This window comes from Rhinolophus sinicus, chromosome 3 (genome assembly GCF_057876585.1).
Source record: "Rhinolophus sinicus isolate RSI-liver-muscle chromosome 3, RSI-T2T, whole genome shotgun sequence".
Lineage (NCBI taxonomy): Eukaryota > Metazoa > Chordata > Mammalia > Chiroptera > Rhinolophidae > Rhinolophus > Rhinolophus sinicus.
Window position 1 is genome coordinate 169,750,213 of NC_142503.1, and position 17,488 is coordinate 169,767,700.

General features: G+C 38.9%; 1 protein-coding gene across 1 annotated transcript in view; it reads left to right on the top strand.

Moving 5' to 3' along the window:
• The first annotated feature begins 207 nt into the window (after positions 1-207).
• The window catches only part of RHOJ (ras homolog family member J), a 79,529-nt gene continuing 62,248 nt past the window's right edge, over positions 208-17,488 (top strand). The window contains exon 1 of the mRNA XM_019733690.3: positions 208-839. Coding sequence (XP_019589249.1) covers positions 593-839 — 247 coding nt within the window. The 5' untranslated portion in view covers positions 208-592. The remainder of the gene's footprint in view (positions 840-17,488) is intronic.

Here is a 17,488-nt window from a genome sequence, read left to right on the forward strand (position 1 = left end):
GGACGCGAAACAGGAAGCCTGACAGCTTGAGACTGCTTTGGGACCCCTAGTGTTTTCCCACTCCATGTTCTGGCAGCGTTCCCCAGAAGTACAAACACACACACACACAGAGCTCCCATTGTTGCAGACTTCCCCAGCCCACTGATCCTAATATGGAATGCAGCAGGAAACCCATGATTTCCTGACACTCGGCAAGCTGGAGGAAGCAAGGGGAAAACTCCATTAAAAAGCCCAGCTTTCCTCCATGTTAGATGTGAAGTGGAAAATGGGGAAGATTCAGCAAAGTTCCACCGTGTCTTCAGCCAGGCTGGAAAGGGGGAGAGCAGAGTGAAACCCTCAAGCTGTTGAAATTTCCAGATTGGCAGGAAATCCCCAGAATTCAGTGAAAATGAGGGTTTCTTAACTCAAACTGATAGGGAAAAGGGACAGTCCCTTTGAATAATTCTCCCACGTAAGTGTGTGTGTTAACTTTCCTTACCAGTATGATAAGCAAGAGGGCATGTGCCAGCTGCCAAGGACGACTTTGTATGATCCCAGGTACCCAAAGTAAGGCAAAGTGATCCCAAGCCTGCCGCTGGCTGCCCGCTGCTCCATGGGCTTTGCGAGAAGCAGGAGAGGCAACAGCAGCAGCTCAGTCACCACAGCTGGAGCCGCAAGAATGAACTGCAAGGAGGGAAATGACAGCAGCTGCAGCTGCGGGGGCACCGAAGAGGACAAGAAGATGTTGAAGTGTGTGGTGGTGGGGGACGGTGCTGTGGGGAAAACCTGCCTGCTGATGAGCTACGCCAATGACGCCTTCCCAGAGGAGTATGTGCCCACCGTGTTTGACCACTATGCAGGTAAGAAAAGGCGGAAAACCTACCCCTGCAGACCGGGTGAATGATACGGGGGCGACACCCCAACTTCATGGGGGCCTAGCTCTCGTCTAATGTCACTATTGGGTACCGGCCTAGAACTAGCCAGGTAGCTTAGCATAACATACAGCCAAGGGCTTTGCTGGAATTATTAGAACAATGTGTACATCAATTTGTACTGTAACACTTTTCCCTTCTTAAATCAAGTGAATAACATGGGGGAAATACCCTGAAATGTCCTCTGGGCTTTGGGGCCATTTGCCTCATATTTATCAACTTTTTATTGTGAACATTTTAAAATGTAGTGTAATTGTACCACAATTTTTTACAAAAAAAAAAAAAATCACCATTAACCACATAACTGGCGAAACAAGAGTTCGTGCCACTTTTCCTACATTCATTTCAGGCCATTCATAAATGAAAATGCTAAGATTAATAAACATTAGAACCTTCATTTTTCTGTATCAATTGGTGCTGTACCACTCACTACTACTGCATTTTCATTTTCCTGGGGTTGTGGATGTGGGGGGATGTATTAAAAGGTATTAAATATCTATTAGGCAATCTGTATTTTGAAGGAAAAGAAACATTTTTAGGTTTTTAAAAGTAAAAATCAAGATTAAAAATCAAATTTGAAACATTTTCAAGTACGTCCCAAAAGGACAAAATTGGGGATAAAGTGTTTTAAATCATGACAGTTAAGATACTATAGTCACAACTTAATTCTTTCAGGTATATAGTTTTTGAGTGTTCTAAAGTTTGTAGTGCGATAGCGTATCAGTGTGATAGCTTATCTAAATTTTTCCATTTTGACCGTTACTTTTTCTCTTAATTTCCAAAACAAATCTTATTAACTTCTTAAAAGTTCATGAAATTCTTCAGAAGTTCACAATAGCCTAGATTTTATAACTTTTTGAACATAGTGATCAGCTTGATAAATTATCTGCGATTTGAGATTTTGTAAGAGGAAAATGTCTCTTCCGTCACCTTGGCTTCGGGTGAGATTCAGCAAAGGGGAAACGACCCACAGGAAACCTGTGTGAGTGCTGGCTTTGTTATGTGGCCTTTTGAAATCCTCTTTCTGCAGGAAGTAGCTTCTTTTCCAGAGCTAAACAATCACCTAAGTCCCCTCCTCCTCCTACATTTACATGATTTATGATAATATTACGTAGCAGACAGGGAGAGAATCATAGTATCCATTTCCCAGCAGGTTTTTCTATATTTGTAGAAATTAAGAGCAAATTTGAATGTTGGCTCCCTTCAGCTGTTCTGAAAATATAGTATCTATGCCCAGAGAAGACAATTTTTATGAGAACAGAATAAAGAGAAGAATAGGTAGACTTTTACCTTAAAAAAAAAAGCAAATTATAACATTAGGGTGTCTGCAACTTAAGAAAATTACTAGGCTACTTGACCTGTAAACATCTTAGCAAAATTTATTTATTCTACACCCTCTTTCCTCCAGGAAAGGGAACTTGGCTGGTACTTAATTTCAAAAACATTTATAATAGATCAAATATGAAACCTAAAATCTACTAAAAGGAGAGGTTTCAAGTGCTTTTGAAAATTATGTATCTCACCCTATCTATTGGGTGAACCAATTACAATGTAGTGTCAGGGATAAAGAGAATAAAACGATCTTTAGAGCTAAAGTCAGCCTATTGAAAAAAAACCACATATTAAAGATCAAAGGCTGAAGCACTATGAGATTCCACGAGGGTCAAATTATTTTATATTTCAATTGTGTACATATTTATTGTTATCTATCCAAGCATCTTAAAGATTTTGGCTACTCTATGATTTTAGCTGTCAAGAAATCATAGCCACTATATCCAAAGCAATACTTGTCACATAGTAGGCATTCCCAAACATTGTTGCTTTGATTTACACTTTGTACCTTTTTAAGTACATAATCTTTTCACGTGCTTTCAGTTAGGTTGTAAAGGAAATGAAGACATGAGCCTCATACATCTAGGATGGTAATGAAGTGAGCACGTCCATTAGTAGAGGGATCTCCTCCGTCACAAAGACTCTAGTTCCTTTCACCATCATCCTCCCCATGTAATATATGAGCTAATAAAACATAAGTCCTTACACAATCACATGAGAATCTACAATCAATTGTAAAAAAAAAAAAAAGAAGAAGAAGAAGAAGAAGAAAAATAAATGCTTTTTTCTCCACATGGAGAAGTATCCCGTATCTAGGCCCTGGGTCAGATCAGCCCGTTTTGAAATGACAACCTACAACTGGTTTACTAAGAGTCTTCAGGAAATTGTAGCTCAAGTCAAAGAGAGTCTATCCCTTAAAGATGTTTCTATAACAGCTGCCAGCTCCAGGAAGATAGAGGTATAATAGTAAGGATGGAAGTACAGCTTACTGCTCAAGATGGTGAGCTCTGAAGCCAGGCAGCCCGGTTCTGATACTGGCTCTGCCCTTACCATGTGGCCTTGAGCAAGTTACTTAAGCACTCTGTGCCTCAATTATCACAAATGGGGGGAAAAAGACAACAAAGTTATTAGGATTGTTTGTGAGAACAAAATTATTTAATACATGTAGTTCTTAGAACAGTGCCTTACTTGTGATAAGTGTTAGGTATATAGTAGCTAATACGTATCATGTGTAAGAATAGGGTCTGGACACTTACACACAGCTATGAAAGGGAATTAAAATGTAACTACAAGGTAAAGACTATAACAAGGAAAAATACAATTCCAAGAGTATCATCCAAGTGGATTGGGTATGACAGTGTGTGTATTGTCCTTATAATATAGTTACCATGAATTGATAAACTTTCACTGTGCTGTGAGCTCCTGAGGGAAAGTGTCGTCATGTCTTGCCACATCCAGTGTTCAATTCTCAGTCCTCGTTTACTTGATCTCTTGGAGGCTTTCTCGTGGTTTATTACTCTCCTTGAAACACTTTCTTTACTTGGTTTTAGAGATAATATATTCTCCTGGTTTTTATTCCCCTCGCTGGCAAATCTCTCTCCATCTCCTCTGCTGCTTTCTCCATCTCTTCCCAACCACTGAAGGTTGGCATACCTCAATGCTCAGTCCCTTGACTTTCTTATCTATTTACGCTCATGCACTGCTTGACTGTATCTTGTCTCATGACTAAATAACCACTGATGACTCCCAAATGTGTATCTTTACCCCCAATAACCTCCTGAAACCCAGACTCATATATCCAACTGTCTATTTGGATGTCTAAACAGGCATCTCAAACTTAACCTATCCAAAAGAGAACTTTTTAATTCCCCCAATCTACTGCTCCCCTAGTTTTCCCCATAGAAGTACATGACCACGATCTTCTACCCAGTTGCTCAGAACAAAAACTTTGGCATTCTCCTTAACTTCTTCCTTCTTTTGACAATATCCCTCCCTGTCCATCCAAACCACTAGCTATTATTCTTTCCTACCAATCAGCTCAACATTCAAAATATATTTCAAACCTGATCACTTCTCCCCACCTTATTTTCCTTCACTCTTGTCCAAGTCACCATCATTTTTCATCCAAATTACTGTAATCACCTCCAGATTCCCTGCTTCTAATATCGTGTTCCCTACAGTCAGTTCTCCACACAGGTAGCAGGGCGACTGTCCACAGCCCCAAGTCCTCCAATCCCTTCACACCCAGACCTCACCATGTATCTTGGTCTACAAGGCACTCCATGACTTGGTCCCTGTTATCGCTCCAACCTCATCTCCTAACTCTCCCCTTCAGTGTTTCTGCTCCAGCCACACCAGCCATCTCGATATTCTTCAAACACACTCAACTCCTTCGTCCCTTGAAGACTTTGTGTTTGCTCCTCCTCCAGCCTGACACTAATGCTCCAGATTCTCTTCACCTTCAATTGACCGCGTTATTTAACATATTCACACACACAAATACTAAAATGCAGAGTCCCTCTTTAACCTCTTTTCCTGCTGTGTCTTTCTTTATAACATTTAACACAACCTGGCATTATATTTATTTGCTTACTATTTTTATGCCACACTGGAATGTAAACTCCATGAGAGCAAGAACTTTCTTTGTCTTGTTCACTGTTCTATCCCCAACTTCTAAAACAGAGCCCAACAACCAACATGTAACAACTCTCAATAGATAGTAATTGAAAGAATGAAGTAGTATTATTTAATTATCTTAGTCCCTCCAGTGCTGAGATAATTCCAGGTCCATTAAAACTTTGATGAATAAATGAACAAACTGCTCGTCCAATGGGTATCTCTTTAGGAATGAACATACAAAAATATTTAATAAATTTATTATATTTTTGAACTACTATGTTCACATCTTAATTATTTTATCTTTACTGTAATTATATCATTGAATTTTCTTGATCTAAGAGGCCAATAGCACATCTTTCAAACAATGTAACTCTAAATGTATAATTTCATTTGGAAATAAATGGGATGTACTCAAATACCTCCATTTGTATTATATCCAAAAGACTGCCTAAATTTTGGGTGGCACACTCAAACACATTATATAAACAGCATGTTCCAGAGTAGCCCCAAGTTCAACTAACGGCTAGGACTAAAAATTGGGGCAGTAGGATGAAGGTAGAAAAGGTCACTCATGCTTTTTACAAATGTATCTAAGAAAAATCTCTGGGCCCTGCTTCCTACTCCCTTCCAGATGACTCAAGATATCCTAACACCCTTTAGAGCTTTAACAGCTTACCATGGAACAACCATATTTCTTCTCCCATCCTATATCCTATTCTTTAGCTTTGAGGTTTGTAGCAGACCCCTCACTGAAAAAGTACTATCAATTAATGTTTCACATGACATATGACATAGGATAACACATTTTGGATTTAGTTAGATGGTATGTTGAGTTATATTATGTCTGTGGTTTGTATATTTATATTCATAGGTGTATAAAATAAGCCCATTCAAGGTGAAACCGATGCATGAGGTACATCATGACTACTTCCATCATCCTCTGAATCAGAACTGATTTTTTTTAATTTTATTAAATTTATTGGGGTGACACTGGCTAATAAAATTATATAGGTTTCAAGTGTACAATTCTATAATACATCATCTGTACATTGCATTGTGTGTTCACCACCCAAAGTCAAGTCTCCTTCTGTCACCATATATTTGACCTCATTTACCCTTTTCTACCTCCCCCCACTGCCTTTTCCCTCTGATAGCCACCATACTGATGTCTGTGTGTATGAGTTGTATGTTTGTTTGTCTTGTTTGTTCATTTGTTGCTTTCAGTTTTATATCCCACATGAGTGAAATCATATCGTTCTTGACTTTTTCCATCTGACTTCTTTCTCTTAGCGTGATGTTCTCAAGATCCATCCATGTTGTTGCAAATGGCAGTGTTTCATCTTTTCTATGGTCGAGTAATATTACATTGTGTGTGTATATATATATATATATATATCACACATCTTCTTTATCCAATCACCTATTGAAGGACACTTCAGTTGTTTCCGTGTTTTGGTCATCACGAATAATGCTGCAATGAACACAGGGGGACATATATCTTTTCGAATCAATATTTTCAAATTTTGGGGGTAGATACCCAGAAGAGGGATTACTGGTCATACGGTAACTCTATTTTCAATTTTTTGAGGAAACTCCATACTGTTTTCCATAGTGGCTGTACCAATTTATATTCCCACCAGCAGTGCATAAGCATTCCTTTTTCTCCACAACCTCTCTAATACTTGTTATTACTTGTCTTATTGGTAGTAGCCATTCTAACAGGTGTGAGATGGTATCTCATTGTGGTTTTGGTTTGCATTTCCCTAATAGCTAGTGAAGTTGAGTATTTTTTCATATATCTGTTGGCCGTTTGTATGTCTTCTTGGGAGAAATGTCTGCTCAGGTATCCTGCCCATTTTCTAAATTGAATTGTTTGGTTTTTTTTGTTGTTGAATTGCACGGTTCTTTATATATTTTGGATATAAACCCCTTATCAGAGGCGTTATTTGCAAATATCTTCTCCCATTGGGTTGTTGCCTTTTTTTATTGATGGTTTCTTTTGCTGTGAAGAAGCTTTTTAGTTTGATATAATCCCATTTGTTTATTTTTGCTTGTACTTCCCTTGCCGTTGAGGGCAAACACATAAAATCCTCTCCAAGACCGAGGTCCATACGTTTAGTTTCCAATCTTATATTTAGGTCTTTGATCCATTTTTTTTTTTTTTTTAAGATTTTATTGGGGAAGGGGAACAGGACTTTACTGGGGAACAGTGTGTATTTCCAGACCTTTTCTTTTTTTTTCCAAGTCAAGTTGCTGTCCTTTCAATCTCAGTTGTGGAGGGTGCCGTTCAGCTTCAAGCTGTTGTCCTTTCAGTCTTAGTTGTGGAGGGCACAGCTCAGCTCCAGGTCCAGTTGCCGTTTCTAGTTGCAGGGGGCACAGCCCACCATCCCTTGTGGGAGTCGAGCTGGCAACCTTGTGGTTGAGAGGACACACTCCAACCAACTGAGCCATCCGGGAGCTCAGTGGCAGCTCAGCTCAAGGTGCTGTGTTCAATTTTAGTTGCAGGGGGCGCTGTCCACCATCCCTTGCAACCTTGTGGTTGAGAGCCCACTGGCCCATGTGGGAATCGAACCGGCAGCCTTCGGAGTTAGGAGCATGGAGCTCTAACCGCCTGAGCCACCGGGCCGGCCCTCTTTGATCCATTTTTTAGTTAACTGTTTTACATGGTGACAAACAGCAGTCTAATTTCATTCTTTTGCATGTGGCTTTCCAATTTTCCCAGCACCATTTATTGAAGACACTTTCTTTTCTCTGTTGTATGTTTTTGGCTCCTTTGTGGAAAATTATCTGTCCATATATATGTGGGTTTATTTCTGGGCTTTCAAATCTGTTACATTGATCTGTGTGCATGTTTTTCTGCCAATAATATGCTGTTTTGATTACTGTTGCTTTCTAGTATCATTTCAAGTCAGAGAGTGTGATACCTCCAACTTTGTTCTTTTTTTCCTCAGGATTGCTTTGGCTATTTGGGGTCTTTTGTGATTCCATAAAATATGATGATTTTTTATTCTATTTCTTTTAAAAATGCCATTGCAATTTTGATGGGGATTGCATTAAATCTATAGATTGCTTTGAGTAATATGGCCATTTTAACTATGTTGATTCTTCCAATCTATGAACATGGAATATCTTTCCATTCGACAGAATTGCTTCTGTCTGCAGCTCTTTTTTCTATCACCCATCCCTTCTATAGTTTGTCAAAAACCACCTGTGTTTGGAAACTCATTTTAAGTCACAATTTGCAAACCCAGGCTGCCTATGCAGGAAATTAATACAATTCATGGAAAAGGGAGAGGAAAATCTAGTTGCTCTATCAATTGAATGATATGTAAAAGGAAGTTGTTTCCACAGAGAGCTGAATGTCAATTCTAACTTTTTCTACCTAATTAAATGGTGATCAGTCCCAGGTAGACTCAATCACAACCTTAATGGCCAGAGCAGAGGGGAAAATATGTTCAATCCACGGGGGGCAGGGCGGGGGGGGGGGGGAGTAACATAAAAGAATAAAGAGTGAATAAAAACAAAGCTCCAGTCCTATAAAGTGTTGTGACACAGTTCTGCCCATTTGGGAATATTTACTCAGTAGTTTCTCTTTTGTTCTTTCTGAAGATACCTGAGAGTCTCTGGAGAATGGATGAGATTCACTTTTTATAAGCCAAAAGGAAACCTAAAACTCTCATGGGGCTATGAAATACATCACCAGGCTTTTAACTTTAGACAAAAATGTAAAAGAATTTTGTGAAAGAGGAGATCAGAATGGGCCAGTGGAATCACTCATTCTGTTCCTTCTAAATGCAATGATGCTCAAAACCCCAAAAACTTGCAGGTATCCAAACACCCAGTATCTCTTTTTGAGGCAGTGTGATGTGTGTCTGATGCTTTTTCTGGACTCTTGGAAGCTACAACAAAGGTGCAGTGATAGGAATTACATGGATAGTTCCTTCCACAGTCTACACTGCAATGCTTAAGAGATTGAGCATGTTCAGAAGCTCCAGGCATAGAAATTGTACTTAGAAAGCAAAAGCATACTGCAGAGATGCTAAGTTGAGAGCTACTTCTCTTAGGAGTAAGAAATAAGAATAAAAAACGAAAAAAGAAAATTAAGTATCTGTGACCAGAGTGACTCAAGAAGAGCCATGCTCCCAGGTTTAGAAATTGCATCTGTAGTACATAACCCTCCTACATCACAGCGTTAGCCAGTGACAAACCAAGAACTACCACCAATTCAGGCTTCGATGGACAGACTCCCAGTAACCAAGACTTAGCTCCACATGGCCTGGCTCCCTTCACTGTCCAGGTCAGCAAGGGTTTCATCAGTTTTACTACTTAACTGCCCATTGGGTTTGGGATTCACGTAAAGAGGATTTTGTTTCTGGGCTGGCTTTTTCAAACTCTGCCATCTCTCTCTCTTCTTGTGGGGCACAGAGCAGATTTTTTTCCGAGATGGCTCAGTACATTGGATAGCTATGTTTTTAGGTATAGCGGGCCTGTTCTGCAAAGGAAGCAGGGAGGTGGGCAACAAACATAAGGCCTCTCAGGAAAGAACAGGGAAGGAAACTCAACAAATCCGTCTCCCTCATCAATCCTGAGACAAGATTGCAGGGATCTATGGAGGTCCCACCTTCTGCATCAGGACTCAGGTTCTGATAAGGCAGGAAATTTACTTTCCCACAAACAAAATCCACGCCACCCCTTGGGTTAGTTAGTGGAATCCAAAAAAGTTAATCTTCCTGGTGTAATGCAACCAGGATAAATCCCATCCTGAACTCAATAGGGACCGACTGTGAGTCACGGACGGGCCTGGCATCATTCTTGAATACTCTGAAGTCCACCAGCATTTTGGACGTGCCCAATTTTCATGAAACAAAAAGAGCTGATTCATGTGTATTCACTCAGTATTTTTTCTTGGTTCACAGCACAGCTTTAATGTATGGTGTTCTTCATTCCCAATCTCAGGATGTGGTCGTATTAATTACGAAACTCAAATACCACAAGAGCATATCTTAACAACAATAACAATAGCTATATACTCCCATAGTTCTTCAGGCATATTTGAAGCATTTTCATGCATGAAATGATTGCCTCCTCACAATGATCCTGAGATGCGATTATTTTTCTAATAGCATCTAATGAGGAAATCAAGGCACAAAGATATTAACAAATTTGCCCAAGGTTAAATCCCTTATAATGGAGTAAGTGAAGGCCATGAAACAGTAAACAAACAACATAAGCAGCATACAGGTTTGTAGCTAACAACCTCAATCAAAAGGCCAATGTAAGGTTCACTAACCTGCTGTAACAAATAGACCCAAACACGTATGGAATTTAACCCATGGCAGGGTGTTCCTTGCTAATGTGATGGTCCTGGGCAGGTATCCAAGTCAGTGGGGTTGCTTTCCTCCACATGGTCATTTAGGGACCTGGGCTCCTTCCATCTTGTGACCCTGCTATCCCCTAGGATCTCACAGTTATCTGCATCCAAGCAGCTTAACGAGAAAGCTCATGGAGAAACCTGAATGGAAAGCTTTACAGGCCACGATGGGAAGGGATAGGCACCATTTCCAGTCACACTCCCTGGGAGATAACTTAGTCACAGGCCACACCTCACTCTGAGAGAGGCCGGAAAATAAAGCTCACCTATGTGATCAAAAGAGGGAAGAATGGATTTTAATGGAAACTAGCCATCTCTGCCTTCATCAGACTGTCCAGCCACCAAATACCCTTGCACACTTTTTCCCACTTGTAAAACAAACTCACCCTTAGGAAAACTCACCCTTTTCCTAAGAGAAGCCATCCAGAGTCCCATTCTGTTACTGAACCAGGTCCAAGTCCAGCATCTACAGGTGATGTACAGTCCTTTCCGTGTGACGGAGATGGGGCTTCTTGTCGTCCAACAGAGACGAATGATCCGCCCTATGACAATGGTAGAACAGAGACGGGATCACCCAAATTTTCAAACCCCCTTTCAGAAAAGGGAAGAATGGGAGACACACAGCAAAAACAGACTCCTGATGGCAAACATTGGGAGGAACCACTGGCCCTGGCAATGGAGGAAGTTTCTTAAGTTGATCCTAACGCTGTTCTCTGGGGGGAATTCCTGCAGCCATTATTCTTGACTTTCCCTGGCGAGGCTCTCCCACAGGCTTTTCTTTCTCATCCATTATCCTCCAGGACACACATCTGAATTGGGCCTGAGAGCATGTCTTTCTTGGGAGCAGCATAACTTTCAGAGCCTGCTACTTGTCTGTGCAATTTGGGGGGCTCAAGTGTTTTTTTACAGTCATAAGTATACGTAGTCCAAGCTTGGAGTTTCTTTGGAAATACAGCTCTCTCTAAAACTTACCAGGCTTCTGCTAAGTTCCATGCATCAACAACCACATCCAAGACTGAAGTATGTCTTTCCTAGACATATTCCTTAAACATGCTTTATTTGTCTGCTTCTTCTATCCAATGCCTTTTGCTCTCAAATTAACAATAGCTACCTGGAGACCATATGAAGCAGTACCCTTAGATGGGAGGGCAATATGCTGGATCTTATCTTTGACACAGCTGATTCTCCTGTTTAAATGGAGAAATGGTATTTGCTGTTTAAATCCTTTTTTTAATTGTATCGCCTATTTTTGAAATTTTCCAACTCTAGAAGGCCATTAATATCTATGTTCTATCAATCTCAGCTTAGAAAACAACGAACTCAGCTCTTTTCTTTCTTGTAGCACCTAGCTAAACACAATAACAATTAGCATACACTAACATTCTGGCATTTCCTAATCTTTTCTGTGAGTGCTGCAGACTCTGTAGGAATGAGGTTTACCTTCCAGGTTTCATAAATAATAGTTTTGCAAAATATTTTGCCATAGTACAACACAGATCTTTATCTTTCCTGCCTGGATATTTTTTTATTTTATTTTATTTTATTTTTTTACCACCTACCAGTTAACAGCTAAGCCAACATTTTTTCTAGGTTTTTGTATGATGGCAGCACACGAGATAGGATAGGATGCTGTAACAAACAGATTCAAATATAGAATGATTTAAATTATTAGAATTCTATTTCTTGCTCATATAACAGACCTGAGCAAGTATTCACATTGATGAGATGGTTCTGTTCCATGTGATCATTCAAGGATCTATTTTTTTCCATCTTGTGACTCTGCTATTGCCTAGGGCTTTGTAGTGCTCTGTATCTAGACAGCGGAAGATGAAAGAATGCAGAGGAGTGGTGGTGTGGGCCAGGTCCACAAGTGGCATACATCACTTCTGTTCACATTTCACTGGAGAGAAGTTAGACACTCGGCCACACATAACTGTAAGAGAGATTAGCTACCGTGTTTCCCCGAAAACAAGACCTAATCGGAAAATGAACCCTAGCATGATTTTTCAGGATGACATCCCCTGAACATAAGCTCTAATGCATCTTTTGGAGCAAAAATTAATATAAGACCCGGTCTTATTTTTAGGGAAACACGGTATATGACCAAAGAAAGAGTGAACAGATTTTAATGGATTTTAACAGTAATCTTTACCACAATTACTAAGTTGGAATTTCTTACATTAAACACAATAGACCCATGTAAACAATATAAACTGCCTAAGCATAATATTTAGTTAGGTGTTTATTCAACTACAAATGACACACATGTATTTCTTATGTTTGCCTGGTCATCAGAAAAACCTGCCTATTGAAAATACAGATTCTATAGTCCATGCCAAGGCTGCTATACCAGACCCACTAAGAGGAAGAGTTGTAAATAATAAATTTCAACAAGCATCCTAGGCATTTCTTGTTGGATGGAAACTATGGAACTCCCATTTTATAGTTCAAAACCATTTGGATATCATAAGTTCATATAATTCAATCTTATATAATTTATTAAGTTCATAAAACCCTTCTTTAGACTATAAAAGTCCCTAAAACCAAATTAAGAGGAACAAACCTATAATCAACCATCAATCAGTAAAGCAATTTATATATATATATATATATATATATATATATATATATATATATATAATTTCTTGACCTAACAAGAAAAATTGTGTAAAACCAGAAGAGGCCTTCAGAGTTGCTCAAAAGCAGCTAGCAAATTCCTAAATGAGGAAACAGAGTGTTTGCCAAAAAGATCTGTTCCCATAGCTGGGACATAGAGAGACCCTGGAAGAAAGAATACACAAGTCTGAGAATCAGAAAGTGTTGGGAGGGGGCTGCTGTGAGGTGGGGAGAGAAGCCTGGAAGACTCAGAACAGAGATAAGTGGGAATTGTAAAACATAGCAGAAAGGAGACTAACTAGGCAAACTTGGGTGCAGCCAAGCACCAACAGCTAGAACAGCCTCAGGCATGACTGGCAAAGCTTCCTAAGCATGAATCGCTGTGGACTGAGCCTGCTGTCTGTAAAACAATAATCAGCATGACGGAAAGACATTCAGAGGGAAGTTAGAGAACACCTACTCTCATGGGAAGAAGCAAAAGTGTCTTAAAAAACAGGAAAGAGCCTGGAATCCTTGGAGTGGTTTTGGTGCAGCTCTGTCCTGGATGCTATTATTCGTCTTCCATATCCATCCAGCCCTATGATTATGAAATGAACATAAACATCTGTTTCCCTTCTGCAAATCCTTCTGTTCTTCTTCATACTTTGACCTAACATTTGGGAAAAGGAGGGGAAAAAATGGAAAGTTGCCTAAAATTCAGTTTCTCAGAGTCCAAAAAGTTTCTACTTGGGCTAGAATCTGGTTCCTGAAAGAGATAGCATATAAACTCCAGGAGAGGTAGAAACATCGTAACTGGGACTCAGGCATCCCCTATCTGGAAAACCAACTGACAAGCACTCTTGCTAGTGGAGACCAAGCCTTCTTTTGGAGTCTCTCCAGCTGTTTAAACACAAACTAGTAAATCAGGACTCAGAGTGTGAAAGTACTTGCCAATAAGAGGAAAACAATGCTCTGTGTGGCCTAAGCAGAATGCACCATAATGAACAAAACTGCTTCCTGATCCTTCTACAGTGATATTTACAGTTTATTAATTTAAAAAGTAATGAGCTAAGTATTAAATATGTGTCAAGCCCTGTGTTACCTTTGCTATCTTCCTAGAGCCTTACATTATTTCCAGGTAATAAATAGTGTCATTTTATAGACAAGAAAATTGAAAGTCAGTGAAGTAACTTGCCTAACGTCACTTGGCTAAGTGACAGAATTGACATTCAAAACTACCCGGCTCACACTTATTCAATTATGGTTGCTTTTGCTCTGTATGGGCAGAGTTGAGTAGTTAGGACAAAGATTGTGTCACCCACTAGGCTGGAGAACATATTTACTATCACACCCCTTTATAGAAAGAGTTCATTGATCCCTGAGATAGTGCATGTAACACATCTAGCACAGTTCCCCTAACTACTCTATTACTCTACGTTAACTGTTGCTTCCATGATTAAAGCTTTCACTCTAGATGTATATCAAATACCAAAAATGTTTCTATTTCCGTCATACATTTTTTATGTTTTGTTTGACTAATAAAGCTGATTAATTATAATTAAAAAAAAAAAAAACTACCCAGCTCACATGGTACCTACTTGGTGAGGCCAGACCACGAAGATTAAAGTGGGATCCCTTTCAAAACCTGCGTATTTCCTCTATAGTTACTATCTTGTTTATTTATCCACTGCTTGTCTCCCCCTAGAATGTATACTTCAGGAAAGCAAGGTTCTTTCTGCCTCATTTATTTTTTATTTTTTTAGTTTCAGGTGCACAAAACAATGTAATAGTTAGACATTTACACCCCTCGCAAAGTGATAACCCCCTCCCCCCAGTCTACTAACCCTCTGACATCGTATATAGCCGCTACACTTCCATTGACTCTATTCCCTATGCTGTACTCCACATCCTATGATTATATATATATATATTAAATTACGGTTGACATTCATTATTATTCAGTTTCAGGTGTACACTGCAGTGGTCAGAAAGTTTGGGGAATATAATCAATAATGTTGTAAAAATTTAGTAGGGTATCCAATGGACATTTGTCTTATTAGCGAGACCACTTCATGGACGGTGTAGATGTCTCATTTACTCTTATGTCCCCAATGCCTGGGAATAAGCCCACAACACAAAAGACACCCAGCAATGTCTAGTGAATAAATGACTGACTGAATGAAGGAATGAATGACATCCAAGCATCTCACAGTTACACCAGTGCACTACACTGAAGTTGGCACCCTGTGTGAAGAGTCAGGATAATTTTCTATGTTGAACTCTGAGCGTCCCTACACCCTAAAAGGATATAGCCTAAGCATCATGAACATACATTCATAAATATTGTACTGGCTTAGTTTAAAACTTTTAAAACAATTTTATTTTTCTAGGAAAAAAAATCCAGAGGTTTTCCTTCCAAATTTCAAATTTGTGAGTTTTGAGTGATTTAACTAGGCAAAAAGTTGTTTTCCCAATTATATTAAGAATTTCTATTTTATATCTGTTTTTCAGATGCCATAAACCAGAGGCAAAAAGAAAAAAATTAATTCCTTAAAGTATGTACTGTATAACTTTTTTTTCAAATAATGAAATTAAGAGGAAAAACAATAAGTCAATAATTTCTTTAATGTATACCACATGTAAACCTCTTAAAAATTGTGAATGATGTTTGTAAAATGCAACCATTCATTTGCTAGAAAGTGTGCAAATTTTCAGCTGGTATGCCTGCAAGAAATTCAGTGAACATGTTGATACATATTAATAATGGGGCACTTTATACGTGTCAAAGTAAGAGTTGTAAGGAGAAAAACAGCTATGTTCTCTCTCTCTTTAAGCCTCCACTGTGCTCATATGGGATAAGCTCACACTCTGAGCCCTAAATGCTTCTTTCCTCAATTAAAATGAATTTCATATGACATCCACAATAGTTCAAGATGGCAAATAAGAGCCTTAAGAATTTTCAATAATAAACAGGTTTTTAACCAAACTTTTCAAAAGAGACAGAGAATGAATGTTAAATCTTAAGCGTCAATATTAGGCATAAACTTTGCTGTAGAGGTTTTACCCTATTCATTTCATTCATTTACCCTAATAACTTTTCCTTTTAAATTAACTGAATCTATCAGGCTGCAGATCAAAGCCACTGCCTCTCACTCAAGTTCAGTAAAAATGGAGAAATCCTCATTACCATCCTCAGAGGAATGGGTCTTAATGTCCTTGAAGACCAAGGAAATTTTCATCCTTGTCATCCTCAGGTAATACACTCAGATCTTTCCAGCTTCCTTTTAATATTTGGCCTATTCTTTCCCGATTCTTAAAGGGCAGCTTCTCATGAATTCACTTCAAGTTAATCTTGAACGATTTGTATTTCGAATCCATAACCAGCACACAGTAGTAGCTTTTGTCACAGTAGTAGCTTTTGTCATTTTGTTGGGTATGAATGGGTGTCTTGTTAACATGGTTAAGTGCAGTCCTAAGAAGATGTAGACATCTAGACTAAGTAATCTTGTAGATCACATAAGTAATTTTATGTGCTTTCCTCCTTGTTATTAGGGAAGTAATATGTCCTTAGGTTGACATGTGTTTTGGTACCATAGGAAACATTTTGGTCCTTGTGGTTACCGTGGATCACTGTGTCTTATAACATTGAATACTGTCACTGTGACCGATACGCTAGTGTTACTTGGATTTAGTATGTAGATTACAAACCATCCTGACTAACTTTCATGCTTCATTCACTTCCTACCAATTAACACATGAAAACTTCTTCAGAATAGTGTACACCAGCCAAACATCCTATTTAGTAACCAATTACCACAGACTGAATCCCGGTTTCACAGAACACATTCTGCTCCAGGGTAATCTAGAACTCAGCGGATTTTTCTGGGCACAGGACATCTTAGGTGACAAGCTATAAACAAACCCTGAAGTACGTACAAGAGAGCGTAAGTTATTTGGATCCTACTACATTACCAATCATAATAACATTAAGTATAGTAATTTGCACTATACTATTTATATATGTCTATTTATATATGGGGGTCCTCAAATGATTTCCAAAATTTCAACTGATAGTCACGTGTTAGAGCTTGCTGGGGTGGGGAAGGTGTGGAAGGGGGTCAGGAATATGGATTAATAGATATATAGCTTTCAAAGGTTCCACACAACATTTGGAAATACTCATTTTATTTCCTTTCAGTGTAACAAGAGGCTAGTAAATCCATCATAGTTTTCCTATCTGATATCATTACTGCTTCAGCTTTCCTACCTTTTACCATGTCATGAGTAATTGAGAAGCCTGTTCCCTGTGAAATGAGGAAAGGAATTTCTATTCCATTGACAGACACCTAGTTCCACATTTACAGCCACTGTCTGGTTACTCCCACAAACCCTGCAATTAACTCAAAGCTCAGAGAGAAAGAGAACTGAGTAAAGCATTTTGAAGGTGAGAAACATCAGCCCCACAGAACGATCCATTTGGTCCATTAAAAATGGTTAACATTTTTCTATTTCTTTGTAAATGGGCAGCAAAAATGGTTAACATTTTTCTATTTCTTTGTAAATGGGCAGCACCATTTTCAGTTAAACAAAGTAACTGAAAATGGTGACTTCAGAGAATTTAATGCACTTTTTTTTCTTTTCATGGTTCCTAAAATTAATA